This window comes from Puma concolor, chromosome E3, assembly GCF_028749965.1.
Source record: "Puma concolor isolate L17-30 chromosome E3, mPumCon1.1.hap2, whole genome shotgun sequence".
Lineage (NCBI taxonomy): Eukaryota > Metazoa > Chordata > Mammalia > Carnivora > Felidae > Puma > Puma concolor.
In genome coordinates this window covers 28,650,102-28,673,979 of record NC_141682.1, presented here as the reverse complement: position 1 = coordinate 28,673,979, position 23,878 = coordinate 28,650,102, and the positions used below count along the sequence as shown (strand labels likewise).

The 23,878-nt window shown below is 48.8% G+C and overlaps 1 protein-coding gene across 3 annotated transcripts in view; it reads left to right on the top strand.

Moving 5' to 3' along the window:
* Window positions 1-23,878, top strand: part of XYLT1 (xylosyltransferase 1) — a 313,363-nt gene that overhangs the window by 169,650 nt on the left and 119,835 nt on the right. For all 3 annotated transcript variants that reach the window (XM_086692976.1, XM_086692977.1, XM_086692978.1), the window contains one exon: window positions 1,613-2,120. In XM_086692976.1, coding sequence (XP_086549102.1) covers window positions 1,613-2,120 — 508 coding nt within the window. The remainder of the gene's footprint in view (window positions 1-1,612; window positions 2,121-23,878) is intronic.

The window sequence follows — 23,878 nt, the reverse complement described above, 5'->3', positions numbered from 1 at the left end:
CCGAATCCCAGCTTCACCACCAGCCAGCTGGGGTACGTTGGGCAAGCTCACGAACGGTCAGTTCCCTCACATGCAAAATGAGAAGACTAGTGATGTCCGGGAGAAATTGGTGCTGGATCCTGGAGAGATGGGGCAAAGGCAACAAGGAGGCAGCCATATGTGACTTCTTTTCCAGACCATTACTAGGCCATGTGGGGACAGTTGGCACAGGGATGTAAACCAAGCCCAGGGGAAGAGGAACCTCCTGAGCCCATACTCCTGGAGAGCCGGTGTCTGCCTACTTTTTCTTAAAAGGCCAGATAGAAATATTTAGGCAGGCCAAAGGGATCGTATTGCAACCATCACTTCTGGTGTTGGAGCGGGAAAGCAGTCATAGACAGTACATAAGCCAACAGTGGTGGCTGTTTTTCAATAAAACTTTATTTACAGAAGTGGATGGCACTCAGGATTAGGCCCCCAGGGGCCACAGTTTGCCCACCTGCTAGAGTAGGAGCTGCATGGAGCACTTCAGCCCACTCACAGGCCCCAGCCCCACCTCTGCCGTTTCGTTCGACCATCTTCTTCCCCGTCAATTGTTAACAGGCACGTTTAGGAAAACCGAAGGGGATTCTTCCCTCAGAATTGCTACTGATGGCCATTGTGTTTCTATAGCAACGGGGGTAGACTTATGGAGCCAACTAGCGTCGTCTGTGGCTCTAGAGGTCCCCTCTGGATCTAGCTTTGGAACAGTGGGTACTCTTTTCAGGTTAAGGCCTCGGTAATGGGCTCTACGCAGAAGCAACTTGTTTTGGAAATGATGCAGGGTGTTCGTTGAATGGTACATTTGCTATGAGCTCAAAACGGCCAGGGCCCGCCTAGGCACGGAGAAGCTGAGTTGGGGGCCTTCCTGGAAAGATCCCTAGCAGGCATGGTCTCCAGAAGGACTCTTGGCCTTTCTCCTGACACCCGGGTGTCTTAATCAGTTCTGCTCCAGGTACAAACATCAGGAGTCGAGCCCAAACACAAGAGTGTTACAGGTTTGCCTCCCCGCCCAGGATTCATTGTAAAGATCATAATGCAACAGGTGCTTCTCCTCCAAAACAGCCAGGACGTCTCTCCCTCAGAGTTCACTCTGGCTCCACCTCATTTCTCGTATGGGTGTAGACCTCTGAGTATGTCCAAAGGCAGTAGATTATATATAATATCCTGCCTATATTTTTTCCCCTTATAACTTTTTTATGACATTCCCAGCCCTTAAATAAACCATCACAGCACTCTCTGCTAGAATGTAAACAGGAAACTAGAACAGAATATCCAGGATCCAGGGGCAGAAACAATTAAGGAAACTTACTTGAAAGGGAGGCGCGGTTAGTTACAAAGCACTGGGGTCCATGGACATAGCATTTAGATTTTTCAAAGTCTTGGTCCCTAGTTGGAACATCCTTCTATTTCCAGATGGGGAAACTGAGGTCCGGAGAGCAAAGTCTACCTTAAGTTAAGCCCATAGCGAAGGTATCACACGAAACTGGGGCCCAGACCTCCAAACCTATGTGCCCCACTCTCCAGGGGCCAACCTACTTGGCACGACCGCTCAGTGACATTTCTCCTCTGTGTTTCCTCCCGTCTTCTTCAGGACGGCTACTTTTCTCACCGGCCGAAAGAGAAAGTGCGAACAGACAGCAACAATGAGAACTCCGTCCCCAAAGATTTTGAGAATGTGGACAACAGCAACTTTGCACCTAGGACTCAAAAGCAAAAGCACCAGCCTGAGCTGGCAAAGAAGGCCCCGAGTAGACAGAAGGAGCTCTTGAAGAGGAAGCTGGAGGAGGAGAAGGGGAAGGGGCATCCGTTCCCGGGCAAGGGCACCAACGAGGTGCTGCCTCCTGGTGAGAAAGCCGCCGTGAACGGGAGCCGTGGGAAGGATGTCCCGAGACAGCCCCACAGCAGGAAAAGCGGGGGCAGCTCCCCTGAGATCAAGTACGACCAGCCCCCCAAGTGTGACATCTCGGGCAAGGAGGCCATCTCTGCCCTGTCCCGTGCCAAGTCCAAGCACTGCCGCCAGGAGATCGGGGAAACCTACTGCCGCCACAAGCTCGGGCTGCTGATGCCCAAGAAGGTGACTCGGTTCTGCCCCCTGGAAGGTAAGCTCGAGCCCTGGCTCTGACTCCTCCTCCTGCTCAGTGCCGTTCTGCTCCCATTTCTCAGACCTTCTGAGAAGGAGCACCCTATTTTGCCCTGTTTTTCTTAATTTTTTTTTAACGTTTGTTTAGTTTTGAGAGAGAGACAGAAACAGAGCGTGAGTGGGGGAGGGTCAGAAAGAGAGGGAGACACAGAACCCATAAACCGCGAGATCATGACCTGAACTGAAGTCGGATGCTTAACCGACTGAGCCTCCCCGGCTCCCCGGGACCACCCTATTTTCCAAACCCCTGATCAACACAAAAGATTTTTTCTTCTGGGAGTGTCTGAATTCTGAACTTTTGTATAAGAAAAGCTTTGGAAAAATCAAGTTACCTTTGGTTATAGCTTTAGCCAATCGTCATTATGGCAATGGGTAAAAGACACAAAATCAGGGCTGATGTGGAATCCGAGGTGATCGCATTTATAGGGTTCATTTTCTCTCTCCACAGACTATTGGGATTAAGATTGACACAAATATTATTGTAATTGAATATGATTTGAAAGGTTTCTAATTGGTTACATTGACTTGGGAGGCTCTGCAAAAACAACCTTCCTGTTTTCTCTATCTAAAATTCCTTCCTCTCTCCTTCCCACCATCTGTCTCTCCCCACTTCCCGCCCTGTACTGCGGACTCTTCTATGTGCTGATGGCCAGTGACAAATCAGATGTCTTGCTGTGATACAGGGAGAGGTTGGGGCTATAACAGGTGTTCATAAGCACAGCAGGGTGTGGGGGATGGTTCAGAAGGTGTGAAGTGTTACTCATTGTATTTCTGCACCTGACCTCGTGCCCTTGACCGGATCTCATGTGTTTCTTGGTGTGTATTACTTCCTCCAGTGCCTGCAAGGGACAGGCAGTTAGGGAGTGCTCGCTATGTGCCAGGCACTGCACGAGGCACTTAGCATTCTGTTAGCTCATGTTAGCTCATCTCATCTACCATCCTGTGACGTTAGCACTGTCGTGAGCCTAATTTTTTTTTTCCACTTTTTAGGATTTAGGTGAGATAGACAGGAGCGATGTGTGTAAGAGGTGTGAAGGGATATGCAGCAAACCCCTTAAGTGTTGGTTCCCCTTTGTGCAGGGTGCAGACAACCTTGGATTCATCCTCAATGTTTTATCTGTACTTTTTTGAGTTTTCAGTTGTGAACGTGTATCTGGACTCTACTCTCTTTTTTTTTTTTTTTTTTTTAATTTTTTTTTTTTAATGGTTATTTATTTTTGGGACAGAGAGAGACAGAGCATGAACGGGGGAGGGTCAGAGAGAGAGGGAGACACAGAATCTGAAACAGGCTCCAGGCTCTGAGCTGTCAGCACAGAGCCCGACGCGGGGCTCGAACTCACGGACCGCGAGATCGTGACCTGAGCCGAAGTCGGACGCTCAACCGACTGAGCCACCCAGGCGCCCCGACTCTACTCTCTTTTAAATGGAAAGATTTAAAAAGAAAAGGTTCATTTCTCCCTTGCATTTCAACCCTAGTCTGAGCTGTCCATGCGGTGTGCATTTATATTCTTGATGGCGCTTGGCTGATAGGGTGTAGGGATGAATGAGTGGAGGAAGAAGTTTCCAGAATCTTCAGTTTACCGGCACGTGACTCAGCAGAGAAGTGTCGGAGGCCTGAGTTGAATGACCTTCGGTGAAAATAATACCGGGTACTCCTTCTACCAGGGGCCAACCCTCTGTTTCTGCAAAGGGCCAGAGAGAAAACAGTTGAGGCCTTGCGGGCCATACAGTCTCTGTGCCAACTACCTGACTCTGTTGTTATGGCGCAAAAGGAGCCGTGAGCGATACGTGCACAGAGCACTTAGTTATGTTCCAAGAAGACTCCGTGTACAAAAGCAGGCGGTGGGCAGGCTTTGGCCTGTGGGCCGTAGTGCGCGTACCCCTGCTAGATCCTAATCTCACGTAGTAGTATTTTCCACCTGGTTTGTGCCTTAGGTCATTGATTCCTCACAACAGCCCTGGGAGGCAGGTCTGCTATCAGCCCTTTGTTATCGATGAGGAAGTTGCTCCTGAAAGATGTTTAGGACGTGGTGAGAGGTGTGTGGCTAGTCGAGCTGGGATTGGAACTCGGGTCGAAGAGCCTTTCCCTCGTCAGGAGGCAGAAGGTTTCACTTTAGCTCACACCGTTGGACCTTGAGGATGCCTGCAGCCTGGAGGCGGTATTTCTTGATGCTCAGTAGCCCTTGCAAGGAGAAGGGAGGGCGGTAATGGGGAAACAAGAGAGCCGAAGTGGCCAGTGGCGGCCAGGGGCTCCCACCCTGTGCTGAGACACCCCCAGGGTGGTTGGGCAGCGTGTTTGCCGGGGGTTTCCCGTGGACTCCACTGCGTCAGCCAACATGGCACACCCTCCCGGGACCTCTGAGCTGGTTAATAAGATTGGCATTTAAGAGCCATTGCACACCCAGCCCGGCAATGCATTAATTTGCTGCACCACAGCCTCCCCTTTTGCAATAAATTTACTGTGAATAGACTAATTGCAAAATAACCCTAATTGGGTAGTTATCAATGAACAACTTCCCGTGGAACAAAACGGCTTACAATTAATAGCATTTAAGCCATAAACTATTCTTCTGCAGAAAGCTAAGATGTAATTACACCCCATACGGAGATCGTATTCCCTTTCTGGAAACCATGACACCCGGATTTCCCTCTGCTTAGGAGGGATTTGAGCTTCAGCCTATGGCCCTTTTATTTCCTGCTACATGAGGAAACGGAGGCGGGAGGGGAGGGAGATGTAATATGTGTGTAAATACACATATGCGCACACACGGATGTATGTACGGGGTTTGTCATGTTGCCGAGCTCCACATCACCCAGACTTCAGCCGATATGCTGCCGGAAGTTGGGTATAATTAGGGAAGCAGTTCTTTGGGGGGGGGGGGGAGGGAGTCTGAAAAACCCAGAGGAAAGGAAATGGGGTTTGAATGTCAACTTTGTAAATGGCTTCTGCTCCTCGCGCCCCCTGCCCCCATCCCGGCCCTTTGACTCTAGCAGCACTCAAGGAAAAGGAAGAGTCTAGAACCCCTGGAGCGGGTTTGCTATCTTTGGGTCCGTTCCTTGCCTTTGTGACTTAACCGCTTGGCTCCGCCTCCTGGAGGCAGCACCTGGCATGGCAGCGCATGTCCCCATGGAGAGGAGGGATCCCTACGCCATCCGCTCACAGCCACCGAGAGGTCTGTCCGCTCACAGCCTCCAAGAGGGGGATGCATGGATGGTGGGAGATCATCCCGTGGTGGTCTTTCACTGCAGCCGCCAGGCCACCCGCCCGAACCCCTTCTGCAGCCAGGCAGCCCCCACAATTGGCTGGGCTCCCTGTCCCTTCAGCTGGACCTCCTACTGTTTCATGGAGATGAAACCATGTCAGATGGAAGGCCAAGGGTGGCCTGGGCTGGAAAAAGAGGTTTTTTTCCAGCCACAGGGTTTTGAATTGCGGTTGTGCCTTTACTAGGTGTGTGAGACCCTAACCTCTCGGTGCCTCAACTTCCTCATCTGTAAGATGGGCACAAAGACTCCTACCCTATCCTCATAAGGATTGCCGGCTGCAGTGGGAGCATGCGTGTAAAATGCTTGGTGTGGACGGGGGATAGGCTGTTGGCAGTGGTATAAATGAAGGGAGCATTGAGAAATGGAGTGAATAGAAGGCCTCCTTAATGCTGACTTCCTGTGGCACCCCACCTTGTCTGGCTACCACCCCTCCCCCCACCTCCAGATCTCAGCCCAAATGCCACCTCCTCAGGGAAGTCTTCCTGGACCACATCTCCCCGGGAAGCCCTGACCATAGGAGAGACACTGACCCTGGGGAAGGGCAGAGGTAGTTTTTCTAATAAATGGCTTCCTTGATAAAGACTCTTCAACCTGTAGCTGGCACTCTGGTGCCAGGTGCTAGGTAATGCAGGTTTTAATGCCTCATTACATTTGGAACAATTAAATACCAGGAAGCCCCCTCCAAAGGCCTCATAGGCCTCTAGCCTCCCTCCATCTGGAGTTAAAATGCCCCGAGGAAGGACCGCCATCCCCCACCCCGGTCACCCAAGTCTGTCCCGCATGCAGTCTCTGCAGTGCTAGGTAAAGCCAGTGGAGCCGTGCTTCCAAAGGCCTTTGCCTTCTGCAGCCTGCATGTTTGGGTGGAGAATAAGCTGGGGAAGATGTGAGACGTTTCCAGAGAAAGCTCTCAGCTGGGAGGTAGGGTGGGCTGCCACTGGACCAGGAACTTGGGCCTGAGCCCCTGGGTGACAGGGCAGTTCCCTGGTGAGTGACAGGCAGTGGGCTAGTCCTTTGCAGTCAGCTGACCAGCCGCGGGGCTGCGAGCATTTGCACCTGACGGGGGAAGCTGGCTCGAGTGTGAGGGCTAGAGATGGACAGAAAGGGGGTTTCCGATAGAAAGGCAACCGTTCAGGGAGCTGACAACGGTCTTTACCCATCAGCCTTTACGGGAGGCCAGAGGCTCTGGACACATGGGCTTCTGGACTGCGGTAGCCGGCTGCCTGCTTCAGAGAGTGGCAGATGGCATAGCCAGCTGCGGGAGGGCTGTCTGCTGTCCATCTCTCTGCATCCCGGGGGCAGTGGGATGACTACACAGCACGCATAGCTGGCTTCTAGAAAGCATGGTTGGCAGACTGGCACGGGAGGAAGACGGACATGTGGATGTCAGTTTGGCCAGTCTGCGTGCCCTGGGGCCCATGCCTCAGTTTCCCCACCTGTCAGCCAGAGACCCTGACACCCCCCCCCACCCCCGCCCAGGATTTTTGCGGTATCCGTCATGATGAGGAAATGAGAGAACAGCTGCGGAAGGTTAAAAGGCACCACGTATCCCAGGACTGCATAGATCCTCCTGCAGTCTGGCTAAGTGGCCGGGGCTGATTTGGTTTTCAAAAGGCCAGATTTGCAGAGGCCCCAGTCAGACCCTTCCGGGGCTCCTGTTGAAGAAGGCACAAAGCCCAGGAGAGAGGAGGTATTTCAGGGGTGGTTCCCTGGGATCAGAAAAAACGGGTCCCGGAGGTGCTTCTTGGGCTTCTCATGGAGGGAAAGAGACCGTGCGGAGTCCAGAGAACATCATCAGCCCTCACTTACAGGGCACTCAGTAGGCATTGTTGAAAGCCCGTCCTCTGCAAGTGTTGTTTATTGAGGGCCAGATTGTAAATATGAGGCTTTGCAGGCCATATGGTCTCTGTCACAACCACTCGATTCTGCGTGGAAGAGTCAATAGATCAATAAATGACCAGCTGGCTGCGTTCCAATAAAATTTCGCTGATGGTCACCAAAATGTGAATTTCATAAAATTTTCATGTGTCATAAAATGTTATTCTTTTGATTATCTTTCAACCATTTAAAAATGTACCAAAAAGTCTTGTTAGCTCGAAGGCTGTACCGAAATAGGCAGCCAGGGGCTGTAGTCGGCCGACCTTTGTTCCAGGACCTGACCCATAGCGGTGAGCAAATGCAGAGAATGCGTTGTTCCTGCGGGGTCTCGACTGGCACAGCTCGTGCCACCGAGTCCCCTGACCTAAGATGGACAGTGACTCTGAGAGGTGTGCCAGGCGATAGCGCCCCCTTTGCGGAGCTTCTGCCCTAAAAGGAGAGGCCATAGGTGGCAAGTGAGCCAGTGGGTCTAGGGCCTGCTGTCTGGTGTCATGAAGTCGTGAAGACAATGCAAAGAGGACAGGATGGGGACACTTGAGTTAGTTGATCACAGAGGCCTCTCTGAGCAGCAAGTGAGGGCAGTGCCACAGGGGAGAGGAACAGTCCTGGCAGACGGCCTGGCCTGTAGAAGTAGCCAGGTCAGTGTGGCTAGGCAGGGCAGGTGGCAAGGGCGGAGGGACAAGGGGTCGGCCCCAGGGGTAGGACAGGCCATGGCAGGGAGTTTTCACATGTCGTTTTTAGTGACATGGGAGCTGATGGTGGAACTGAACAGTTCTAACATGATCTTACTTCACTTTTTTTTTTTTTTAACTTTATGCTACTTAAAATTTTTTTTAATGTTTGTTTATTTTTGAGAGAGCGCAAGCAAGGGAGGGGCAGAGAGAGAGGGAGACAGAGAATCCCAAGCAGGCTCCAGGCTCTGAACTGTCAGCACGGAACCCTACGCAGGACTCGAACCCATGAAATGCGAGATCATGACCTGGGCCAAAATCGGACACTTAACCAACTGAGCCACCCAGACGCCCCATTTTTATGCTACTAAAGGACTTTGTTTTATTTTATCATGATAAGAATACTTAACCTGAGATCCACACTCTTCACAAATTAAGGGTACAATGCAGTATCGGTACACGTGGGTGCCATGTTGTACGAAAGATCTTAGACCTAATCTTACTCAACTGAAACTTACACCCACTGAAGCCCCTTCCCTGCCCTCCCAAGCACTGGTGACCTCCATTCTACACTGTTTCTATGAGTTTGACTATTTTAGATGCCTCATTTAAGTGCCATCATTCCATGTTTGTTTTCTGTGACTGGCGTAGTTTGCTCAGCATAGTGGCCTCTGGGTGCATCCGTGCTGTTGGACATGGCAGGATTTTTCCTTCCTTTTGAAGGCTGAACAGTATTCCATTGTTAAGTATATGCCACAGTTTTTAATCCCTTCCTCCGTCAGTGGACATTCATTTATTTCCACATCCCAGCTGTTATGAATATTGCTGCAATGAACGTGGGCACGCCCATATCTCTTTGAGACCCTGATTTCAACTCTGAATAAATGCCCAGTAAGATATCACCTTCACACATTTGGAGGGCCATTACCAAAAACACAACAAAACAGAAGACACTAAGTGTTGGCGAGGATGTGGAGAAATTGGAACCTTTGTGTACTGTTGGCGGGAATGCAACATGGTGCAGGCACTATGGGAGGTACTATGGAGGTTTTCAAGAAATTAAAATAGACGGTTAAGCATCCAACTCTGGATTTTGGCTCACATCATGATCTCGCGGTTCATGAGTTCGAGCCCCTCATTGGGCTCTGCGATGGCAGTGCAGAGCCGGCTTGGGGTTCTCTCTGCCCCTCCCTCACTCTCATTCTCTGTGTCTCTCAAAATAAATAAACTTAAAAAAAATAGAACTACCCTATGATTCAATAATGTCACTTCTTTTTTAAAAAATTTAAATTCACGTTAACATACAGTGTAGTGTTGGTTTCAGGAGTAGATCTTAGTGATTCGTCACTTACGTATAATGCCCAGTGCTCATTCCACCAAGTGTCCTCCGTGATGCCCATCTCCCACCCACCTCCCCTCCACCAACCTTCAATTTGTTCTCTATATTTGAGTCTCTTACAATTTTCCTTCCTCTCTGTTTTTATCTTTTTTTTCCTTCCCTTCCCCTATGTTCATCTGTGCTGTTTCTTAAATTCCACATATGAGTGAAGTCATAAGGTGTTTGTCTTTCTCTGATGGACTTATTTCGATTAGCATAATGTCCTCTAATTCCATCCAGGTAGTTGCAAATGGCAAGATTGCATTCTTTTTGATTGCCAAGTAATATATATATATATATATGTATATATATATACATATATGTATATATGTATATGTATATACATGTATATATATGTATATACCGTATCTTCTTTATCCATTCATCAGTGGATGGACATTTGGGCTCTTCCCATACTTTGGCTATTGTCAATAGTGATGCTATAAACACAGAGGTGCGTGTGTCCCTTTGAATCAGAATTTTTGTATCCTTTGGATAAATACCTAGTAGTGTAATAGCTGGGTCATAGGGTAGTTCTATTTTTAACTGTTTGAGGGGCCTCCATACTGTAGAGTGGCTGCACCAGTTGGCAAGTAATCTCACTTCTGATCTGATTCTCTTTTAAGGAAGGAGTCAAAACAGGGCAGTTGTGGAAAGGTTCTTACTGGGGTCAGTAGAGGATTTGCTAGCAGGCAGGAGCTATTGGGATTGGCCAGTGGACCAGCTGGGGGTGACTGTCAGTTGGTGCTCTGGCCTCAAAACACAATGACCACTCAAGCCTGATCTTTCAGCAAAGAAATTTATTGAACTCCTACTGTGTGCCAGGCAGTGGTGGCCCACAGTCCCTCAAGACCCACCCCACCCCCCACATTGGGAGGTGAGTTCCAATATGCCAATCCTGCAATGCCTTGTCCTTCTCAAGCACTGTGGTGTTAATTCCCCACCACTGTCCCAGTCTTGGAATCATAAAGAAAGCCAGCTGCCACCCACAAGGCTTTTTAGAAAGCTAAATATGTAGTTACGGGAAATATCATAAATGGCCCCTTCACCTCCCGCCCACCTCCTCTTCTTCCCCCAGGAACATTCTGCCAGCTGTACAGTTTTGCCACTCACTTTAAAACTTGTCATTAGGGTGTGTTTGTTCCCTAACTGCCATGCCTGAAAGCCAAGCTGGAAGGTTTAGGTGCAGAGAGAAGCTGCAAACCACAGCCTCGGAAAGAGCATATTTGAGACCAGAGGATCAGGGTTCGATGGATATTTTTTTCCCCATTCTTGTGTGCACACAATGACACCTATAGACGGTACTGGATGCGTGTTTATAACCCACATTTGTGGACCACTGCTTGGAGCAGCTTGGTGGAGAGCTAATCGGCTTCCCTTTCATTTGAGGCTAGAGGGAGGCTGGGAACGCAGTGACTGTCCTGAGTTTCTGGATGTTGGCCCAGCCCTGGATGGAGATCAGAGATGCCTACGCCTCAGACCAGTCTATGTCACCAGGAATGTTGCAGGCCACTTGGGATTGCTAATAATTCAGGTTCCACACTTGGCACGTTCCCCTTTTGATACGTTGGAGCAGAATCATGGAGTCTCCTAGCACCTGACATGATGCTGTACATACAGGAATTACCTGTTGCTCGATGAGCGAATGAACCCCTGATACTCCATCCTCTTGCTTTCTTGCAGCTCAGTGAGAATTTAGGAGTACCCCAGAGATGTCCTTGGAAATTGGTCCTGAAGATAATCCGCGTTCTTCCCCTTAGCATTCTTAAATATATTTCTTTTGGTCCACTTAGTGAGCGAATTCGTTTCAAGAAGCTACCCCACACCCAGCATGGTGCTAAGTACTGGGATGCAGTAAACGAGAGGAGATCCCACCTTACGGAGCTCACAGTCCTGGGGGCGGGGGCAGGAGTGGGGGTGGCGGGCAGACAAGGAACGGAGAGACACAGGGTAACGGCACACTGCCATATGCATGGAGAGAGGGAAAAGAGCCAGGAAGCCAAAGAGGCTGTCCCTGAATGACTTCCAGAAAGCAGTGGACAAAAGGTGGTCAGACATGGGTTTGGTCTTATTGTGGAAGAACATGCTAAGATTAGGAGCAAACCCCAAAAGGAAGTTTCTAGTTTTGGGATATACTGAGGCCTTTCATTCAACAGCTGTTCATCAAGAGTCCACTGTGCTGGGCACTAGATTTGGGGAGATTCACTTGGAGGGAAAAGAGACAAAATCCCTGTCTTCATGGAGCTTGTAGCCTGTGAAAGGTGGGAGGGTACATCCATGAATCAGATGATCACAAGAATAAAGAATTGCAACAGGGACCGTCATTTCTGCAGAGTCATGTGGTGGCAGGTCAGTTGGGCTGAGAGTTGAAGGGTGGGAGGAGTTAACTAGGGGAAAGGTGGGAGGGAGAACATTCCAGGCCTAGGGTGCCTTGTGTGCAAAGGCCCTGAGGCAGGAGGAGGCTGTAGGGAGGTTGAGGAACTAACAGTGCTGCTCCCCAGGGAGCTCTGAGTTTGAGCAGGAGGGTCAGTCTGTCATCTTCCCAGCCAGGTGTTAATTCCCAAAACGTCTGGGTTAGATGATTCCCGTCTTTACCTTAAGTGAAGAAGAATGAAACGGAAACGTGTCTCTGAGGGGCAAAGTGAAGTCGTGCAACAGCCAGGGGAAGATCAGCCCCAAAGACAGGCAGGGTTCTGGAAGGCGAGACGGAGGACAGGTGCCGCACCCTCTCTCCAGAGAACTGTGTTCCTTCTGCCTTTGGGGACTGACCCACACTCTTAGCCCTGGACTCAGGCTGCCCGCTCCTGGGGGACCTCACCTCCTGTGGCACCGTTGTTTCTCATGACACACAAGGCACAGAGGGAACTTCTCCCTGCAGTAGCGTCCCAGCATGGGACACAGATTCACGCGGGCCCTGTGCCCTGGGCTGCTTCGATCTCAGCAGCTAAGGCACAGTTACGGAAAGCATCTGAACCAGACTGACCTGAAAGATTTGAAAGGCAGCCTCTGCGCCCACTGCCTCAGCGGTAACCGCCTCTGACAGCACATCTGTCTTCCGTAAGCCTCACTCCTTACCTATGCGGTTGATTGTTAGATCCCCCCCCCCCCCCGCCTCCTTGGATTCCTGAATGAGGTACTGTCTTTCAGGTTAGTTATTTCCTCTCTTCAGCCAGCAGATGCTTACCAAGCACCCATTAGAAATCAGCAGCGGATGGTGAGTGTTCTGGAAGCCTCCAGGGTGGGCAGGGTGGACCTGCTTCCACAGCAAGGCAGTTTATGATCCTTTTCTCAGCTTCTGGGAGTATCTTGCTCTGAAACCGCCCCAGGATGAGCCAGAGAATAGGAGTTCAGAGGGCAGCATTCTGGCCTTCTGCGCCGTTTCTTCCCTTGGGTGAAGCTGGCTGTGTGTCAGCCAGCTGGGGCCCAGAAAGCACTGACCTAGTGCAGAAAGAGAGAGCCCATGCCTGTGGATGAAAGTTGTATCCAAGCTGGTCCCTCCCTTTTACACAAACCAACACAACCAGGTTGATTTTGCTCTTCTCTCAAAGTTTTTGGCAGGTAAGGGTAAGGAGTTCCTTCAAATATCGCTTTCTTCTGGAAGTCTCCTGTGATTCCCTCCCCAAGTTTCCATGAGGTGCCCAGACTATGTTCCCCCACTGGAACACATGTTTCGCTGGAATCTTCTGTGGTCCTCACTTAGCTGAAGGCCAAATCTCATCTGTGTGTGTGTCCTGTTGGGTTGCCAGCCCTTGCAGAGCCTGGGATGTGTGCGTGCTTATGTCTTAGGCACTTGCTGAGTACCATTGGAGCACTTGGGTGGCTCAGTTGGTTAAGCACCCAACCCTTGATTTCAGCTCAGGCCATGATCTCGCAGTTCGTGAGTTCGAGCCCAGTGTTGGGCTCTGCGCTGGCAGTGTAGAGCCTTGCTTGGGATTCTTTCTCTCCTCTCTCTCTCTGCTCCTACTCTGCTTGCACAGTCTCTCTCAAAATAAATAAACTTAAAAAAAAAAATTAGCCACTTGCTGGAGCGCCTGGGTGGCTCAGTCAGTGGAGCGTCCGACTTCGGCTCAGGTCATGATCTCGTGATCCGTGAGTTCGAGCCCCGCATCGGGCTCTGTGCTGACAGCTCAGAGCCTGGAGCCTGCTTCCAATTCTGTGTCTCCCTCTCTCTCTCTCTCTCTGCCCCTCCCCCACCCATGCTCTGTCTCTCTATCTCTCTCTGTGAAAAATAAATAAACTTAAAAAAAATTAAAAAAACCCAACAAACTAGCCACTTGCTAAGTGCCAGGCACACAGGAAAACACTTTCCATGCATCTCATAGAGCCTTCCCCACAGCCCTGGAGAAGAGTGCGTTCCCTCTCCCCTTTTTATACCTGGGGAAACTGAGGCTTGGTGAGGTCAGCTGGCTTGCCCAGTGTGACCCTTGCAAGTGGCAAACACTGGGTTCAAACTCCATTCTGCCTGACTTCAAAACCCGTGTTTTAGCTTCTCTGCTATGTGGTACCTTTAGTACATGTGCATTTGGAATATGTCGAATGACTGATCCAATTCCTCCAGAGATAAAGGGAGAGGCAGAGGAAATGTTAACACCTTTCTCTCGCTGTTCATTACTCTCCTTCTCTGCAGCCAAAAGGAACAGGGCACTGAGGTCTCTGTACAAGAATCTGTTCTTAAATAATGATGCCTAACCTTTACCTAGGGATTGCTAAATGCCAGGGACTATCCAAAGCATTTTAGCCATATTGAATCATTTGTTCTTGGAACAGCTCTGTAGTCCAGGAAATTGACACACAGAGAGGGAGGAAATCTGTTTAAAATCATACCATCTCCTCAGTGGTGGAGCCAGTCTCTGAGCTGAGAGACTTCAGCTCCAGAGGCAAAGGCGTAACCACCCTGCTGCGCTGCCTGTCTAAGCACCTGCCCTTAGAAGGGAGCCTCGTGCGGTTTAACTTCGTCCCCGAGCTGCAACCTGTCTGTTGCAAAGAGATCCATGCAGTCGGGTAATTCACCTGGTTCTGGTGGTGGCTGATTCCATCCAAGACCCGCAGGATTTGCCCGCAAAGCTTTCCGGGGTGAAAAATAGCCAGCCGAGGTTGCTTGCTATTTCTCGACCGGCTTCTAGTGGCCGTGGTATATTTGTGTTAGTGTAAAAATGACAAAGCAATAATTTTTCATTGTATCCTTCAGTCACCCATGAGAGATTGGATTTAGGTCACAATTTATTACCCCGTGGAATTGAATCCAATTTTTAACACCATGTCAGCCATTCTGGTATTAGAGCCTTTTAATGGCTGTGAAATTTATACAATGATAAAGTAATTTAAAACATATGTAGGAAAAGCATCAGGCAAATTGATGTGTATAGAACCCTGTGGTAAAAATTGGATAGGAGATAAACATGGAAAATGGTGATGGATTAGGGAACGGTGCTCGCTTTGATAAACTCTTAATGGTGAAATTAGTAAACTAATTTATTCCTCGAAATTTTGAGGAGGGTTTATGTTGCCCTAAATCAGAAGCAAGGATAAGCCACAAAGTGCAAATTAATAGCTCACCTCCGAGCGTGGTGCGGTGAGAGCAAGAAGCCTGTCTGAGTAAGTGGGAGGCTGCCAGGAGCCTGTCCCTAGGGGTGTTTGCAGCAGCCGGAGAGAAAGATGGTCAGAAGACATGGCAATGAGAGGGAAAGCAGATTTTTTTTTTTTTTTAATTTTTAAAGCTTGCTCAAATAATGCAGAAAGCGTGTTTGTTGTAATTTCTTGAATTACTCAAGTGGGAGAATATATGTTCTCATTATTTCAAAAAACGGCACGGCAGATCGAGGGAAAATTGAGCTTGACCAGGCCCCTCTGAGAAGGGAGGGCAAGCACGTTGTGTTCGTTGAGATCTTTAAGTTCAACAGATGCAAAAGTAGAGTTTGTTCTGTGCTGAGGAGAGGGTATCAGTGGTAAGAAACGAAGGTGGAGATCTGGAACTTGCAAAAATAGAGAATCTGGTTTGGGCTGGGAAAACTCAGAAACCATATGAAATGGATACATAGTTCTGGAGCTGGTTTTTTAATTTAGACAAGTGTCTTGTTCTGAGACCTGTATCCCTGTCAGGAGATAGAGGCCTATGTAATTCCTCCCCCCCACCCAAATATAATGTTTATTTTCCCACTGTCTCTTACTGTCTGTATAATTCTTTGTAATGGCTGGTGGTTACTCTGGAGTATAGCCACGCCTTAGTTGAACTAGCCATTTCCCTCACGGTGGACATATACGTTGTTGCCACATTTTTGCTATACCGAATGGGTCTTTTTTCGTTTTTCCCCCAAATGGTGCATAATTAGTACCATTCTAGACGCATTAGAAAAAAGTTAATTTGCTGCTTATGATGGCTGCCTCCAGGACATTAGAGCTTAATTTCAATTCTCTTGGGCACCTTGAGTTGAGACTGGCTGTTAGAATCATCCTGAGAAACGCAATTGGTAGGTTAGAAGGCTTGTCTGCTTGAAATTTTGGTAAGTACCCCAAACTGTTTTTGCACAAATGCTGTACCAGCTACAGCAGGATGTTCTATGCTGTGTTAGTCACGAACAGAATGTTAGAAGTTTCCAGAACATCTTCATCCTCCTAGAGGGGTCGGCTTCCTTCCCAGGAGCTTTTGTCAGACTTCAGATTAGTAACAGCTCTACTTCCTCAGCCTCTGAGACCCCAGCAAGTCATTTCCACAACCATGGATACTGGCTCACAGAGTGGAGCTCCTTAAAACACAGATGCCCTGGCCCGCCCCCAGAGACGCCGATCTGGGTGTACGGGGGCCCCAGGAAATTGCCTTTCTAAAAACTGTTGCTTCTCCAGAACCACACCTTGAGTAGCACTGACCTGGAGAATACCCTGTGCCTCCCAATTCTGCCCTTTCTCCAGGTCATTGGTTCTGAATGGGGGTGATTGTGCTCTTTCCCAGGGGACAGTGGGTCATGTCTGCAGACACAAGTTATCATAAACGGCAGGGGATGCTACTGGCATCCAGTGGATACAGACCACAGATGCTGCCGAACATCCCACAAAGCATAGAACGGGCCGCGCAAGAACTTTCCAGTCCAGGATGTCTGTAAGTGTCTCGGTTGAGAAACCCTGCTCTCCTGTGAGCCAGGGCGATGTGTCTGAGGCAGGCTCGTGTGTTTTCCTTTGGGCGCTTTTTTCTCCTCTGTGTGGCCAGTTCCCGTTCAGCATGGACATGCGTATCCCCAGTCTCATTCCTGGGCATGGAACGCAGCCACCTTACCGCCGTGTCTTTCTCAGCCCCGCTGATCCCTCACCCCCTGAAAGTCCCCCTTCCCAGCCTGAAGAGTCAGTAACCATTAAACACCACCTACTGATCGCTGACTGCTGCCGGGTGGTGTGTGATGTACGTGGAATTGTGCTCAGTTTTAGTCCGTCCGCTTGGGTTTGAATTTTGGCTGGCCACTCACCACCACCTGAGCAAGTGACTTTACCTCTGATGATTGACATCCCATTTTGCCCGGGATGTCCCCATTTCTGACTGTGGTCCCTGATACAATTACAAATAGCACCGCTTTTCCTCTTAGGAGTTTCCCAGTGTGGGCAGTAAACTGTATGGTCACCGCCATGATAATCACGCTTCTGCCTTTGTACTGTTCTTGTGAGGACCGAATGACCATGTGTGCGGTGTACTGTAGAGGTCCTTGATGGAAGTTAGTCCTTCTGTTCTGGGTAAATATCCAGGAGAAGAGTAAGCAGATTTCAAGATGTTTGTGTATCCATGTTGACAGCAGCCATATTCACAAGAGCCAGAAAGTAGAAGCAAGCCAAGTGTCTGTTGATGGAAAAATAGATAAGCAAATGTGGTACATCCACATTACAATGGAATATTATTCAGCCTTAAAAAGGAAGCAGATTGTTTTTTAAGTTTATTTTGAGAGAGGGAGAGAGAGTGAGACAACGTGCACACACACAAGCAGAGGAGGGCAGTTGGGGGGGTGGAGAGAATGCCAAGCAGTGTCTGTGCTGTCAGCATGGAGGCCAACACAGGGCTTGAACCCACGAACTGTGAGATCGTGACCTGAGCCAAAACCAAGAGTGGGAACGTAGCCAGCTAAGCCATCCAGGCGCCCCAAAAAGGAAGGAAATTCTGGCACATGCTATGATATGGATGAACCTGGAGGACATTAGGCTAAGTGAAATAGGCCAGTGGCAAAAAGACACCATATGATTCTACTTAGATGAGGTCCTCAGAATAGTCAGATGCATAGAGGCACAAGGGAGAATGGGGAGCTGTTGTTTAATGCATACAGTTTGAGTTTTCCGATTAAAAAAAACCAGAGGTTGGTTGAACTCACAGTGTGAATGTCCTCAACACTACCGAATTGTATACTTAAAATGGTTAAGATGGGGGGCGCCTGGGTGGCTCAGTCAGTGAAGCGTCTGACTTCGGCTCAGGTCATGATCTCGTGGTTCAAGAGTTCAAGCCCGGCCACGGGTTCTGTGCTGACAACATGGAGCCTGCTTCGATTCTGTGTCTCCCTCTCTCTGCCCCTCCCCTGCTTGTGTGCTCGCTCGCTCTCTCTCTTTCAAAAATAATCATTAAAAAAAATTTTTTTGAATGGTTAAGATGGTAAATTTTATGTTCTATATATTTTACAATTTTTTTAAAAATTAGCTCCTCTACAAACCTGGATTACATCATGTGAACCTCACTCTAAGTCACTGAGTTGCTCTTCATTTGCCCCATTTTACAGATGAGGATCCTAAGTCAAAGTGTGGCTGGGTGATTTGTTCAAGGTCTACACAGAGATAGTGCCAGAGATTAGACTGTCTGCCTAAGGCAGGGTCCCACAGAAAAGGATCTTGAGGCCTGGATAAGGTAGTCCGCCTTGATCGTAGGGTAGTAGGGAGCCAGTGATGGCTGTTGAGCAGGAACAGTGGCATGATCTGATTTATAGTTGGCAGTAGGGATTGGCAGACTTTTCATAAAAGGCCAGATAGTAAATATCTTGGGCTTTGCAGGGCATATTAAGGTCTCTGTCTTAACTGCTCAGCTAGATGTGTAAATAATATGTAGATAAATGTGAATGGCTGTGTTCTAATACAACATTGTTTACACACGGACTGGATTTGACCTGAGGGCCATAGTTTGCTGACCCCTGCTTCAGAGTGAGCTCTCTGGCTGCTATGCCCTTTCAGCTGTGGTAGGTTGGGAAGAGAACTACAGAAGGCAAGGTACATACCTGCCTTCCCCTGCCCCGTGTAGTAGCCCGGAAGTTGCTAAGAGCCTCTCGGGAGGCAACAAGCCCCCTTGGGTGGCCTATGGGTCCCAACTTACATGCAGCCTCTGCTCTCCCTACTCGTGTTGAAAACTCTCCAGGCACGGGGCCCCTGACAAGGGGACCTGAAGGCCCAGAGAAGCCACACAGCCAGGCCAGGCTTGAAGGAGCCGTGGTCCGGGCTCCTGACGCTGGCTTGACAGTGTTGTCTGTTTCCAGACTTTATTAGCATTGCAGCTGGGACCCAGAGAATCTGGAGGTGCTGTTGCCACTGCTTTCTCAGCCTAGACCGCAAAGGGCAATTTACCCTGGTTATCCAGGCCTCCTGCCCTCCCCTTGTTTATTGCTGTGAACACAGGAAACGCACTATTAAGGTACACAGAACATTATCAAGGAATTTGACTGTAATTTAAAAGGCTCTATGGGGAGGACCCCAGTGGCTGATTAATAATGCATTTGTAGAGCAATAAAGACTCCAACAGATCAGTGGAGCTCAGCCTCCAGACTTTATTTATGCAGCTAGAATACTGTGAGGTTCCTCTCTGGGTACGTGGGGGTGGGAGTGTCTACATTGGGATTTTCTGGCTCAGATGATACTTGTAAAGTTGAGAATCACAGATTCTACCACTAGAATGGTAGTCAAGGACATGGGGTTCCAATCATTTGGGTTCTAGAGTTGAATCCTGGTGCTACCAAGTGCTACCTCTGGAACCTCAGGGGTGCTGTTTCAACCTCTTTGTGCCTCATTCTTCCCATCTGTAAAATGGGACTAGTGATAGTATCTGTCTCCTAAGTCTTGAGATGATGCATATAAAAGACATAACAAAGTACCTAGTACATACAGAGTGGGTGCTCATTCAGTGTTCCGTGATCTCTTACTATCCCCATCATTCAGATTAGTATTCCCTTCTGAGGAGCTTAGGTGACAGAGGCTGGCTCAGGCTTCTTTTTGCTCCCTTCTCGCATCTGACCCAGCAGTGAGAATGTCACTCACTGGTCCCTTTTTCTCCGTCTCCTCCACAGCCTCTCTGGCCAGGTTGCCCACATCTCTTGTGGGGATGCAGAGTACGTTCTTCGCTCATCTCCTCACGTCTACTCTGTCCCACCCTACGCCATCTGCCAAGTGACTCTGTGCATCCAGGACATTGTTCCTAAGGTGTACTTTGAACTGTGTTGCTCATCTGCTAAAAACCCACCAAAGTCTACCCGCTGTACCTAGGGTGACTCTACTCCCTTTGGGGTCCCGTGGGAGCCGCCCCACCTCTCTCTCCAGCCTTGTCTGGTTTTATCAACGGTCCTCTCCCCACCATGGCTCACTGTGCCAGGGCCGCCCAGCCTCCTGCACCCCTAGAGAAAGCAGGCTTCAGCCTGAGGCTTTCCCACAGTCTGGTCTCCCTGTCCACACCCTCGTTCCCATGTCTTTCCTGGCAAGTTCATATCGTTCTTTGGAGCTTAAATCATTTATGCTTTTGTAAGGGAAAGTTGTCTTCCATAGCATTTGTTCTAGTTAGTAACTTTGTGTGGCTATTTGTTTAGCATGTCTTTTCCTAAATAGACTAAAATCTCCAAGGAAGGCAGGTTATGTTTTTATTTTTCAGTACTTAGCCCACCTGGCACAAAGTAGATGCCCAGGATGGATGGATGGATGAACAAATGGATGAAAAGATGAGTCAATTAGATGGACAGATGGATGGACAGAGAGATGGCTGGAGAAGTTGAAGTCTGCAGGCAGAGTCCAAGAAACATGGTTTTGGGATAATCTGGGTGAGAAATTAAGGAAGAACAATTGAGAGATTTGAGAATAAATCAGGAGGTAAATATGGCAGAACTTGGCAGCCAGTTGACTGTAGAGATGAAGGCTGGGGAGGAATGGAAGGAAATGCCTGGATTGTTTGTTAGAGAGACTCAGTGGTGTTGATATAACCAGTAGAAGTGGAGAATTTACTGCATCTGGACAGTGGAGCTGATGACTGTTTGTACCTCAGTGCTGTGAAGGTAAATAAGATAATTTATTATTTTGCAAAAGCTGATGGAAGTGAGAGAAACTTCCTACTTGGTGAACTGAATCAGAGCCCAGTTCTGGTGGAACTTTTAAAACCGGAAGAACGGCTGTGCTCACGTCCCAAAGTGGCCAAGCACTTGCAGACTAAGAACAGAAGGGAGGAAGGGGTGGCCGAAGCTCAGTCAACCGTGGGGGCCACCATGGGCCATGAAGACCAGCAGGCATCTGGTCATGCAGGCCGTTGTAGGCCATGAAAAGGAATTTGGAATTTCTTTTTTTTTTTTTTAGTGGGGTCCAATGGCCTCCCAAAAATGCATGCCTGATTTCTCCAACACGGGTCACCTGATTTCTCAGGCGTCGTATATGAACATGGCCACCCCCATTCACGTATGTATCATCTGTGCCGTTTTCCAGGCTCAAGGGTGGAGTGGAGTAGTCACACCACAGTGGACTACGTGGCACCCAAAGCCTAACCTACTTACAGTCTGTCCCTTTACAGAAAAAAGTTTACCAAGCCCCGTTCTGGGACAAAAGCTCCTGGGCTTACTATGTCCAGTGTAGATTCCAAGACTTGAGAAATTCTCCATTGCCTTCAAAACTGAAGAATGGGAATAAATTACAGATACAACAAGGAATGACTAAAACTGGTTTCAGTGGGGTTTCGGTTGACTTTCAGGGGTGGGCTGGCTGGATGGAAAGGGCGGAGGAAAAATCCTCCAATTTCACATCATTATAAAAACCCGCCAGCCTAGTTCCTAGATGCACCTACACTCCCTGGAGAGAACCTGCGTGAAGGTGGGGTGCCTGACCTATAACAGGTGCGCAAAAAATGTTTATTGAATGGCTGATGAATCAGCAGTGACCTTCAGAGTGGCTTGGAGCTGGCCTCCCACCTGGAGTGTTAGAACACGGACTTGGAAATCGGGACAGAGCCTCTCCAGCTCATGGCTGCCTTTCATTGGACCTATCAGCTAACTTGTTCAGAACAGGCTAAACACTCACTGTCACCTGAGTGACCCCAGAGGAGCCCCCCCCAGATTTTGCCAACACACGGCACACAGCATCGACACTGCTGTGGTCTCACAGGAAGTGAAACTGGGCCCAAGTGAATATTGGATCATCATTTTTAAATGCTGGTAAGAAATGCTGATGATTACCGTCTCCGGCTTCTAATTACACCTCTGCGTCTCTCAGGAAGGAAGAGACCTTTTTGCCATAGGCACACTTCACAGCTAATGTGAAACCCAGCACAGGCTCTGTTTAATTACATGTGCACTTCCTGAAGCCATGACAAAGGTCCTGAAAAACTAATCCGCTGCCTGTCAGGACAAAGGGCATTGATCTTGAACCTTAAACTCCACTGGTATCTTCAGCCAAGACACATCCCTGTGCATGACCAGGGGGAGGGGAGGCGGGAACTGCTATAAGGCACACCAACTGGTGTGGGTGAGAACATTGCATCTGGGGGGAGAAACGAATATTTTCTCTACTACATTTGAGTTTCTTTCTCAACTGAGAATGGTGGGGAGAACTACTGAAAGACAGATCTGAGTGTGGAGCCCATCTAAGTAATAATAATAATAGGTGATTATTTATTGAGTACATTATTTCCACCGATGGACATTACACTTTGAGAGGGAGCAAGCTTTATTACCAAACAACATCTTTACAAATGCTTGGGTATATAATCTTTTAAATGCCAGAGTTGCATTCACTGGAATGTGGTTCCTCATCCTTTTTTTTTTTTAAGTTTATTTATTTTGAGACAGAGTAAGCGCACGCGTGTGCATGCTCACAAGCAAGAGGGGGAGGGGCAGAGAGAAAATCCCCAGCAGGCTCCAAGCTGTCAGCACAGAGCCTAAGACGAGGCTCTGTCACGTGATCTGTGAGATTGTGACCTGAGCTGAGATCGAGTCAGATATTCAACCCTCTGAGCCACCCAAGTGCCCCAGGGGGTTCTTTATTTTGTGTTCTGTGTTGAACAGTAACTTAACTCCTGCTGAGTCTCAAAGCAGGTCTCTTCCCAGAGTTTGATAATCCTAAACTCAATTGCTAGGTAAATATTATGGCTTGCACTGTTTCCCCAAAAAGATGTTGTGGTCCAAACCCCCGGTATCTGTGAATGTGACCTCATTAGGAAGTGTATGGTCTTTGCAGATGATGAAGTTCAGTTGAGGTCATTAGGGTGAGTTCCGATTCTAACATGACTGGTGTCCCTATAAAAAGCAAATTTAGGGTGCCTGGGTGGCTCAGTCAGTTAACCATCCGACTTTGGCTCAGGTCATGATCTTATGGTTCGTGGGTTCAAGTTGCGCGTCAGGCTCTGCTGACAGCTTGGAGCCTGGAGCCTGTTTCAGATTCTGCGTCACCCTCTCTCTCTGCCCCTCCCCTGCTCATGCTTGCTCGCTCTCTCTCTCTCTCTCCCTCTCTCTCTGTCTCAAAGGTAGATAAACGTTAAAAAAAATTTTTTTTAAAGGCAGATTTGGGCACAGAGATAGACACATACAGGGAGCGTGTCATGGAACGTGAAATGGAGTTGGGAGTGAGGCGTCCATAAGCCAAGGAACAGCAGGAATAGCCAGGACACCATGGGAAGCTGAGAGGGGTGAAGGAATAGACTCTTTCTCACAGCCCTCAGAGGGAATCAACCTCCCTGACACTTTGATCTTGACTTCCAACCTCCAGAACTATGAGACAATACATTTCTAGTGTTGAAGCCACTGCATTGTTGGAGCAGCTCCAGGAAACTAACACAGCAGACGTCACCACTCAGAGATGTCCCACTAGCGTCCCACACCCACATCGACTTTGCAACCGTCCGCCCCCCACCAAATCCAGCCGCCTTTTTGTCTTCTCTGTTTCAGCTGGTCACTCCAGTCTGTCATTCTAATGAACAGTCCTGGCGTCTCCTTTGCTTCTTGATAGCCATTTAGGCTAGTAAATGAAAACAAGGCGTGTGGGCCCTGCACACTGATTCGGCTCATCTTCTCAGGGCCACAGCTGGCATACGGGCAAGCTGGGGCTAGAGGTTTAAACTTGGTGAATTCGTTGCTAATGATTAAAGATTGGAGATCCTCATTTCAGCTTCCAGATTTCTGGCTTCTCTTGGAATTGAAGGGAAAATGTGGCAACCCCAAGCTGGCAGAGCCTCGTGTAGCAACGTTTGTCTGACGTTGAGAGAAGCAGCCTCCTTTTGATGGGATGCGGGTCCTCTCCTTCCTCCATCAGGTCTCTCGCTGAGGCCCGCCTCACTCGTCAGGT